General features: G+C 39.5%; 1 protein-coding gene across 1 annotated transcript; it reads left to right on the forward strand.

Moving 5' to 3' along the window:
- The first annotated feature begins 534 nt into the window (after window positions 1–534).
- LOC120250969 lies at window positions 535–10,879 on the forward strand. Its single transcript, XM_039259577.1, has 4 exons — window positions 535–5,170; window positions 9,916–10,024; window positions 10,133–10,217; window positions 10,424–10,879. Exons 1-4 carry the CDS (start codon window positions 535–537, stop codon window positions 10,877–10,879), a joined length of 5,286 nt encoding a protein of 1,761 aa, XP_039115511.1.
- The last annotated feature ends 442 nt before the right edge of the window (window positions 10,880–11,321 follow it).

Raw genomic sequence — 11,321 nt, forward strand, 5'->3', positions numbered from 1 at the left:
TGGGAAGACCCTCCAGGGAGAAAAGAGTAAATTCACGTCTAGAGGGATATGTACTGACTGGGAAAAAGTTGAAATAAAAGGAAGGGAAAGTAAAGGGGAAGGCATCGAAGATTGAAGACAAGCTTGAGGCCCTACCTGAGAGGAAGGGAATTTGAGGACCAGGAAGGCTGCAGGACGTCTCTCTGGTGAAGTTCCTTTTAGTTGCTGGTAATTACTAAGTAGAATTACTTTTTACTCAGTAATACTTTTGGTTGCTGTGGTATTTTGGGAAGACTGTATGATTGTGTGACCTGCTTGTAAATGAGTAAATTCCTGCTGGAATTTCTCTGATCTGCTCCTCTATGAGGTAATTCCTGATGGAATTTCTCTTATCTATTGTCAGCTCTGTTAATGTTGGTGAACTCTGTGTGATTAGGAGACTCAATTGAATGAAAAGTTGAGCTGTGAGCTCTTGTTGGGGTTGGTGTGTGTATTGAAAATTTCCGCAGGCTTGATTCATAACAATTTTTGGTGCTTTCGTTGATCTTTTCTCTGATGGCGGAGAATACAAGATGGAAGGACCTTTCTACAAAGATGGAGACAGTTTTAGCAGTGTTGGGTGATAAGGAGGAGAAAGATAAACTGAAGAAAGATCGGCTTTCTATGATTGAACAATCTGTCACTTCCCTGGTTAAATGTATGGAATCTTTACAGCAACAGGTTAGTTTGAATCAAATCTCTGCATCACCTTCTTTGTTGCAGGAACCTTCTCCGTCCGATTCCAGGTCTCTCCTGCAGCAAGTCACTTTGCCTCAAAGATCCACTTCACCATCTATACTGCCAGAACCATCTACTTCTGATTCTAGATCTCTTATGCATTCTCAATTGCGATCTATTAGAATGGAGTTGCCTCGTTTCGATGGTTCCAATGCATTACAATGGCTTTTTCATGCCGAGCAGTTCTTTGATTTCTATGAGACTTCTGACGTCTACCGCCTTAAGATAGCCTCAGTCCATTTCGATGGACCAGTGGTTCCCTGGTTCCAGATGCTTCAGAAATCCGGCAGTATTGTATCATGGAAGAGCCTGGCCAAAGCCATTGAACAGACTTATGGTCCTTCAGTCTTTGCTAATCCTGGTTCTTCACTGTTTAAATTATTTCAAGACGGCTCCGTGGTGGAGTATTATAATAGCTTCACAGAGTTGGCTAATAGAGTCGATGGTTTATCATCTGAGGCTTTGTTGGATTGTTTTATCAGTGGATTAAAACCAGAATTACAACGTGATATTCTTCCTTGGAATCCTGATTCTATTAACAAGGCAGTCCAATTGGCTCGTTTATATGAGGAAAAGCCTACGTTTGCAGATCGTTTCCACAGAACTAAAGCTCCAATTATTACTGAAGTATCCAGTGTACCCAGGAAGCCAGTCATGGGATTTTCTCATCAGTTAAGTATAGCCAAACCAGCTTTATTACCACCAATTGGACCTCCTCCCATGGCCTTACCTAGTCCCGCGGGAGTTACAGCTAAACTTCCAATAGTATCTGCTAACACACCACCCCCTTCTCATTTTAGAAAAATGTCTTTCAAGGAAATGCAACAAAGAAGGGCTCAGGGCTTGTGTTACAATTGTGATGAAAAGTTTTCTCCAATGCATAAGTGTGCCAATCGACGGTTGCTATTACTCCATTGGGATGAAGAGATTTCAGATATTCCAGAGGATTCAGAGGAATTTTCTCAGGTCACCGCACAGCAGGTAGTTGAGGACTCACAAAGTTTATCTCTTAATGCTATGGATACCAGTTGGGTATCCGGTACATTGCGGTTTTCTGGCCTGGTTGGAGGGCATTCTGTACAAATTTTGTTGGATGGAGGTAGTGATGACAACTTCATTCGACCCGAAATGGCAAAATTCTTACATTTTCCGGTTCTTCCAACAAAGCAATTTAAAGTCTTGGTAGGTGATGGCAATGCTTTAATGGTGGAAGGGTTGGTTCGGGACTTATCAGTACACATTCAGAACCACCAGTTTATATTTTCGGTGTATCTTTTACCGATTGTGGGTGCCGATATTATCTTGGGCGCTAACTGGTTGGCAACCCTGGGGCCGCATATTACAGATTATAGCACCCGGACCTTGGAATTTTTTTACAATAAGGAACTTATTATCTTAACAGGTGATAGTCTGAGAAAACCTCAAATGACTTCAGTTCCTCAAGTCTACAGACTGTGTTCAACACATGCCATTGCATCATGTTATACACTTACTGTGTCCAAGGACTGCATATTGCAGGATCAACAACAATTAACTCCACCAGAGGCACCTATGAACCCCGATGAGTTTTTTTTGTCTCCGGAGACACCTTTGAGTCTGCAGCAACTTCTGAAGAAATATTCTACAGTTTTTCAAATTCCTCGTGGATTGCCACCTTCAAGAAGTTGTGATCATCGGATTCAGCTCCTGCCATATTCCAATCCAGTAAAGGTTCGGCCTTACCGATATGCCCATTGTCACAAGACTGAGATTGAACAAATGGTAGCACAGATGTTGTCTGAAGGTTTAATTGAAACAAGTACGAGCCCATTTTCCTCACCTGTGTTATTGGTCAAGAAAAAAGGTGGGTCATGGCGATTTTGTACAGATTATCGAGCCCTTAATGCCATCACCATTAAGGACTCTTTTCCAATCCCAACAGTCGATGAACTGCTGGACGAATTATGGGGCGCTACATATTTTTCTAAATTGGATCTTCGATCCGGGTATCATCAAATTTTGTTATATCAAGGGGATCGGTATAAAACCGTCTTTCGCACTCACCATGGCCATTTTCAGTGGTTAGTCATGTCCTTCGGGCTATCCAATGCCCCCGCCACATTTCAAGCTCTTATGAATCAAGTCTTCCATTTTGCATTACGAAAATTTGTTTTGGTGTTCTTTGATGACATCTTGGTGTACAGTAAGGATTGGGATTCTCATCTGTTCCATTTGGAACAAGTTTTAGATACTCTGTTGGCACATCAGTTATATGCTAAATTTTCCAAATGCCAATTTGGCATACAGAGGGTGGAATATTTAGGCCATGTGGTGTCTGCTCAGGGGGTTGAAATGGATGGAGCTAAAATCCAGGCTATCGTGCAGTGGCCAATACCAACTAATTTGAAGCAATTGCGAGGCTATTTGGGATTAACAGGGTATTATCGTCGGTTCATACAACATTATGCTCAATTGGCAAGGCCGTTGACGGAGCTTCTCAAAAAAGACAACTTCCACTGGAATTCTGAAGCTGGCAAGGCTTTCAAGGCTTTACAATTAGCTATCACGTTGGCACCTGTTTTGTCCTTACCAAATTTCTCAGAGCCATTCACCCTTGAAACAGATGCTTTGGGTGTAGGAGTTGGGGCTGTACTGAGTCAAAACAAACATCCCATTGCTTTCTTTTCAAAAAAAATGACCCCATCCATGCAAAAACAATCAGCATATGTACGGGAGCTTTTTGCAATCACTGAAGCAGTGGCTAAGTTTCGACATTACCTTATCGGCCAACAATTCACAATTAAGGCTGATCAGCAAGCCTTGCGACATCTGTACAATCAAACAATTCAGACCCCGGAACAACAAAAATGGCTCCCGAAGTTGTTGGGATTCAATTTTACAATTGAGTACAAGCCTGGTGTTGAGAACAAAGCAGCTGATGCATTGTCCCATTGCTTTAATCTCACTTCTTATCCTGCCTGTCAATTACTCTCTCAAATTCAGCAAGCGCAACGATCAGATTCCCTCTTCCAGGACATAATTAATCAACTGCAAACTTCTTCTACTGCTTACATGGAGTATACTTGGAAGCAAGAATTGTTATGGTGGCATGGCAAAATTGCAATTCCTCAGGATACCGAACTTAAGCAGATACTATTAACTGAATTTCACTCCTCCAAAATTGGGGGCCACTCCGGGCAATTGAGAACATATGCAAGGTTGGCATTGCAATTCTTTTGGCCAGTTATGCGCACAGATGTTAAGAAGTTTATTCAAGCTTGTGCAATATGTCAACGAGCAAAGAGTCTGAATGCACACCCAAAGGGTTTGCTACAACCCTTACCAATCCCTCAACAAATTTGGCAAGACATCTCAATGGACTTTATTGTGGGACTGCCTGTAGCACACGGAAATTCTGTATTTTTTGTGGTTATAGACAGGTTATCCAAATATGGGCACTTCATGGCTCTACGGGCTGATTTTAATAGCAAAACAGTGGCTGACACATTTATTACTCACATAGTCCGGTTACATGGCATACCAAGGTCAATTATTTCAGACAGAGATAAGACTTTCACTAGCAAATTCTGGCAACATCTATTTGGAAAAATGGGTACTTCTCTGGCTATGTCATCGGCTTATCACCCTGAAACCGACGGGCAAACAGAGGCTCTCAATAAATGCATTGAACACTACCTTCGGTGTTTTGTTTCTGATAATCCTAAATCATGGGTGGATCTTTTACCATGGGCAGAGTACTCCTACAATACGGCATTTCATACTAGTATTGGCATGATGCCTTTTCAGGTGGTATATGGTCGGGAGCCTCCTCAATTAATCTCTTATGTTCACAGTAACTCAGACCCGTTGCCGGTATCAGAATGGTTGTCCTCCAGAGATACAATTCTGCAGAAATTGAAGAGCAATTTGACCAAGGCACAGGAACGAATGAAGAAATTTGCTGATAAGAAACGCAAGGATGTGGCATTTGACGTGGGGGAGTGGGTGTTAGTGAAGTTACAACCTTACCGACAACATTCAGTCTTCTTGCGAAAAAACCACAAGCTTAGTATGAAATACTTTGGACCTTTCCAAATTCAGCAGAAACTCGGCCAAGTTGCTTACAAGTTAGCTTTACCCGAAGGAGCACGAATTCATCCTGTTTTTCACATCTCAGTTTTAAAAAAATTTGTTGGTAATCCCATGACAGATTGTATTCCTTTGCCGGTAATTACTGCCTCCGGGGGGCCTTTAATTCAGCCCAAACTTTTGTTACAATGTCGCACAATTTTGCAAAATCAAAAGCCGACGCGACAAGTGCTGGTTCAATGGAATGGACTTCCTGCATCGGAGAATTCTTGGGAAGACTTATCGCTACTGCAACACCAATATCCTAAATTAGACCTTGCGGACAAGGTCTCAATTGATGAGGGAGGTAATGTAATGTTTCCACATTTAATCCAACTTAAATCACAAGTGGAAGGTCCAATGGATGGGATGATTGTGAGTCAAGAGAGGCAAGTGGTGGTCGAACACGTGGACAGGTCAATGGAGCAAAGCGTTATAGACTCACAGGCTAGTAAAATGGTGGGAAGACCCTCCAGGGAGAAAAGAGTAAATTCACGTCTGGAGGGATATGTACTGACTGGGAAAAAGTTGAAATAAAAGGAAGGGAAAGTAAAGGGGAGGGCATCGAAGATTGAAGACAAGCTTGAGGCCCTACCTGAGATGGAGGGAATTTGAGGACCAGGAAGGCTGCAGGACGTCTCTTTGGTGAAGTTCCTTTTAGTTGCTGGTAATTAATAAGTAGAATTACTTGTTACTCAGTAATACTTTTGGTTGTTGTGGTATTTTGGGAAGACTGTATGATTGTGTAACCTGCTTGTAAATGAGTAAATTTCTGCTAGAATTTCTCTGATCTGCTCCTCTATGAGGTAATTCCTGAGGGAATTTCTCTTATCTATTGTCAGCTCTGTTAATGTTGGTGAACTCTGTGTGATTAGGAGACTCAATTGAATGAAAAGTTGAGCTGTGAGCTCTTGTTGGGGTTGGTGTGTGTATTGAAAATTTCTGCAGGTTTGATTCATAACATTTTATCAGGCTTTCTTAATAATGTCAAACAACTTCTATTTTACTGTATATGATTGGTTATGTTTTGTTTTGTTTATTTCTTATTTTTTTCTTTGGCGAGATGAGTGGAGCCTGCCCCCTAATAAAATTTAGAGATTACTACTAATATTTTTATTTTCTAAATGTTAATATGTTTTATGTAGTTGGAGTGTTGGATTTTATTGTAAAACTTTATTATTTAAAATTTTATTTTATTTATTAAAAATATAATTCGTATGAATGGATATTTGATGATCAAACACCAAACTTAGCAGGCACTTTGAATTTTAATATAAGAATGTAAAAATATTTGGAAAATAAAAACTAACCTATTCTATTAACGCAATATTGACACATTAACATGTTAAATTCATTAATAAATTTTAATTTTTCCATGTTATCCTTTGAGATATTTTAGGTGAAATTTGTGAGGATTTGTAGATGTTGTTTTTGTATGATTTTATTTTTAGAAATTCCAACTCAAATTCGAATTTAGTGAGATGTATCTTTATATTTTGATTTATTGGTATATATATAGTTCTATCTTTTGTAAATAAATAAAATACATCAACTCATCCAATTATTTATATATTTTTTGTTGGCCTCATATTCTCCATCTATAAAAACATTTCCCCGTAGTTTTTTTTTTATGTTTTTTTACTAGCATGAACTTAGAATTATGTTCTAATAGAACAAGAAATAAAGTCAAATAAGATAATGTAAATAATAATTGAAAAATCCCACTCTTGATAATCCTTAATGATTATATTAGATTGGTTAATGGGTTGTGTAGATGTTGAGAGTTTAATTTGTTCAACAGATTATATATGGGGTTTGATGCACACTTATAATGGTTTTTTTGGACGCTTTGTTGCGGTTATGATGACGGTGATGGTGATGATAATGTAAAAATCAAATTCGGTTTTTTAATAAATAAATAAATAAATAAGATGCTTTATGTTTTTAATTGTTTTTTAATCTTATTTTTGGAAATATTTTCAAATGTGATTTATAGAGATTAATAAGGGGAAAAGTTGTTTTAATAATTTTATTTTGATGAGATTAATGTGTTCCCCAAGCAAGCATGGTGATTAAATGCGGTAATCCACCCTCGCATAATTTCTCAGGAAATCTACCAATTAAAATTAATATAAGCACAAATTTAAAATATTTTCCCAGTTTTTATTCCTAATTTCAAGTGAGGTCAATTTGCTACAGTAGTTTATTTATTACTTAATTAATTTATTATTATTATTATTGTTAGTGCAACCGCACTAGTTATTGGCATGATTTGACACCTAGACCAAGTGACGTGGCAACCAAGGTGACAAAGCATAATTGATGATGTGGCAAGCATGGTGACATGGCAAGGGAGACTTGGAGTGCAAGGCAAACATCTTGAAGATCTTGATGGAGCTATTTTTTTAGTAAGTCTCAACATGGAGCAAAATATCTTGAAGATCATGGTGCAGCTATCTTAAAGATCTTGGTGGAGTTATTTTTAGCAATGCCTTATAACTCGAAGACAAGATCATATCAAGACTCATATTTAGGTGATTGAAGATTAAATATGGTGGAGCTTAATTAAAGAAAGATCTATTCATGGTGTGAATGAAGGAGATATGATTTGAAGAATCCTTGATGAGAATCATTGAAGTCTATTAACCGCAAGATTTGAGGACCAAACTTGGGTGAATCGAAGATCAAGTTTGGAGAATCTTTCTGAAGACCAAATTTAGGAGAAGTTTGGCAAGTTTCATGGAAGACGCACAGGGGACGTGCGCCTGCAGGGGGACTCGCGTGATGAGGAGGCGAGGAGGTAGGCTAGTTGCGGCAGTCGGGATCGGGAGATTTGGCGCATCGACTCGGGACTAAGCATGACCGGGAGGTTGATGGGTCTTTGAGGTCGTCCTGAACGTAACAGAACTCGAGTCAAGTCGCTGATCGAGGGCCATGTTGCAACTTATGTTACAACAGGAGTCGCAATGACTAATTTTGCAGTGTTTTTAAATTAGTAGTCAGGAGATTCTAAAAGAGGTATGTGCTATATTTGGGACGTTGAGGCGTCTATATAAGCTACCTTGCTCGTAGATTGTAGGTGTGACTCTTGGGGAACTCTTGGAGGAGAGTGTGTGAGCACCCGCACAATCTAGAGGGTAGTGTTCATTATTGTTGAGTGAGTGGTGACGAGTGTTTTTGTACTCATGTATTTTTCACCTCTTTTAGTGGATTGTTTTTCTCCGGGCTTGGCCCCGGACGTAGGCGAGAGGAAGCCGAGCCCCAGGGTTACCAAACTTGTGTGTCTCCTTCTTGTTTGGTTTGTGTGAGTTTTTCTTTTGAGTGTTGTGAGTGTTCACTAAACCACAAAACCACATCGCCGAACTAACAAGTGGTATCGAGGCGTTGGTCGTCGCTTTTTCCTTTGGTTTCAAAGTCGGCGAGGTCCCTAACAAGTTCCATTGATGGCCGGAAATAAAGGGAGCTTCCGTCGCACGACCACCGTTGCTTAATGGATCCAACTATCCATATTGGAAGGCTCGCATGAAGGCGTTTATCAAGTCTATTGATGAGAGTGCATGGATTCTAGAGAAGAAGGATGGTCTCTTCCTACTCTAGTTGATGAAGACGAGAACATGATCATGAAGAAGAAAAGTCGTTGGAGTGTCGAAGACATGCGCAAAAGCTAATGCTAATGGAAAAAGCTCTAAATGCAATTTTTTTGGAGGTGTTGATGAGAACCGGTTCAAGTATATCTGCAACATGCGAGAGTGCCAAGAAAGCTTGGGAGATTCTTCAAGCCATTCATGAAGGGACCAACTTGGTAAGAGAATCTAAACTCCAAATGCTAACAACTATGTTCGAGAATCTCGGGGATGAGAGAAGAAGAGACAATAGCCATGTTCAATGCAAAAATTGATGGGACATAGCAAATCAGGGCCTACCATTTCGGCAAGGAGTATTCAGGATAAGAAGCTAGTCACGGAAGACACTTAGATCTCTCCCAAGAAGATTTTGATGCTAAAGTTCAGCTGTGATAGAAGAAGCAAAAGATATCACAACTATGAGACTTGATGAGTTGATGGGATCTCTACAAAGCATATGAGATGAATCTGAATCCGAGTAGAAGAGAAGAAGATATAGCTCTAAAAATTGAGCAACAAGCCCAAAAGAGATGCAAATGAGGGGTCAAGACATAGAAGAAGAAGGAGAAATTGCCCTTTTGGCCAAGAAACTGTGCAGATACTTCAGAAAAATTCAGGAAGAAGACAAAGCGGAAGATGCAGTCAATACTCACACTTCTATACCAACCCGACGTAGATTTGAAATTTCGGTGCTTTTTGTAAAGTCCTGTTACAACATCGGTTGCAACACACGAAGAAAGTCTGTTTGTGAAGAAGTGATCGAAAAACAATCTTCTTCATGGGTACCAACTTGTCTTTCGAAAAAAACTTGACAAGATGCTCATACAAAACAAGAGTCTTGAAAAAGAGTTAAAAGAATGTCAAGAAAAAGTTGAACAATCTTTCGAAAAAGACCATAAACTATATGAAGAAAGGAAAAAGCCAAGATTGATGAGTTACCTTTTCAAACAAGTTCACAACATATAGAAGAGACATCGAGAGACAAGATATGCAAAGTTGAAGTCGATTGTGTTCTATCTAATGCTCATGAATACAACCAAGTGAAGTATAACATGGAGAAGAGACAATATAGAAGACAAGTTCCTACATGCTTTCATTGTGGAAGAAGAGGACATATAAGACCAAAGTGTCATCAAGCGAAGGAAGATATGAGGAATCATAGAGTACTTGGAAAAAAGCAAAGAAGTGGATTCCGATATGTCACTATTGTAGTGTCAAAGGGGCACATCCGTCCAAGATGTTGGAAGATGAAGAAAGACATAAAAAGAAAAACAAAAAAATATGAGGCGGACTCCCTATACTAGAGAAAAGAAGAAAGAAAGCAAGAATGTATGGGTCAGAAAAGGAGATTTAGTGGGGTACTCTTCATCAAAAAGATCCTCGGAAGACAACTGGTATTTTGACAGTGGTTGTTCACGACATATGACAGGCAACAAAGGTTTTTTGATGAATTACAAAGAATGTCCAACTGGGCATGTGACTTTTGGAGATGGTCAGAAAGGTCAAGTAGTTGGAAAAGGAACATTGATGATTCCTGGGTATCCAAAATTGAAAAATATTCTGCATGTAGAAGGGCTGAAAGCAAATCTTCTAAGTATAAGTCAACTATGTGATCGAAATCTGTTGGTAAAATTCACTCATGACAGGTGTGTTGTCTATGATGAAGCTGGTCATTGTGTTCTAACTGGTTCAAGATCTTCAGACAATTGCTATTTGCTAGAGAAACTGGAAGTCTGTTATAACACATCTTGCAACATCATCAAAATTTGGCATCGAAGCTTGGACATCTGAATTACGGGGAACCCAGTGAAGATTACTGAAATGAAAGTCGTTAAGGGAGTGCCCAAGCTTACAAAAAGGAAAGATGGTGTATGCGGACCTTGTCAACTGGGAAAACAAAGTCGTGCTTCTCACAAAGTTGTGCAAGACTCTTGCAGGGTATAGTGATGCAGATTGGGCAGGAAACATTGATGATAGAAAAAGCACTTCAGGAGGATGTTTCTATCTTGGTAACAACTTGGTTACATGGTATAGTAAGAAGCAAAGTTCCATTTCACTCTCCACCGCAGGTTGAATACATTGCAGCAGGAAGTTGTTGTACTCAATTGTTGTGGATGAAGCAAATGCTTGAAGACTATGGCTTACAACAAGGGTTATTGACTATATTTTGTGACAACAAAAGTGCAATTGATATATCCAAGAATCCAGTTCAACATTCCCGTACCAAACATATTGATCTTCGACACCACTTTATCCGAGATTTGGTAGAAAACAAGACAGTTGTTATTGATTATGTTGCAACAGAAAAGCAATTGGCGGACATCTTTACCAAACCCCTTGATGCTACAAGATTCGAAAAAGTTGAGGGTGAAATTGGCCTTTGCCAAATTTAATACCTATTGGGGACTCAGAAACGACCGCATCCGCTACTAGTTTATTAATGTCATTTGCGGAGAAAAGAAGGAATTCGACGACGGGGAGTCGATGAACGAGATTTCGAAGATAGGAGGAGTTGTAGAAGAAGTTGTAACAAGACTTACAACAACCAGGTGAAGACTTTTGGCATCTATTCGGACACAAAGGGGAGAAATTGCCTAATGCACGAGTTCCAAACCGATCTGGGTGTATTTTTGTGCTTAATTTGTACATCACTAGTTGCTGTGTAATCTATATTTTTTTGTAAGCAACTAGATGATTTTTTTATTAGTAAAAGTCCGTGTCCCGATCGAGGTTATATGAGGGAGTTGTAACAGAGTCGATCTGCAGTGCGAGCGGTTGTGTCAAATTATGCCAAAGGGGGAGATTGTTAGTGCAACCGCACTAGTTATTGGCATG

Source organism: Dioscorea cayenensis, chromosome 3, assembly GCF_009730915.1.
Source record: "Dioscorea cayenensis subsp. rotundata cultivar TDr96_F1 chromosome 3, TDr96_F1_v2_PseudoChromosome.rev07_lg8_w22 25.fasta, whole genome shotgun sequence".
Lineage (NCBI taxonomy): Eukaryota > Viridiplantae > Streptophyta > Magnoliopsida > Dioscoreales > Dioscoreaceae > Dioscorea > Dioscorea cayenensis.

Coding starts and splice junctions, on each gene's coding strand:
- LOC120250969 (XM_039259577.1), top strand. CDS start 535: ATGGCGGAGAATACAAGATGGAAGGACCTTTCTACAAAGATGGAGACA. Junction 5,171..9,915: donor GGTCTCAATTGATGAGGGAG/GTAATGTAATGT, acceptor GACATATGACAG/GCAACAAAGGTTTTTTGATG. Junction 10,218..10,423: donor ATTTGCTAGAGAAACTGGAA/GTCTGTTATAAC, acceptor AGACTCTTGCAG/GGTATAGTGATGCAGATTGG.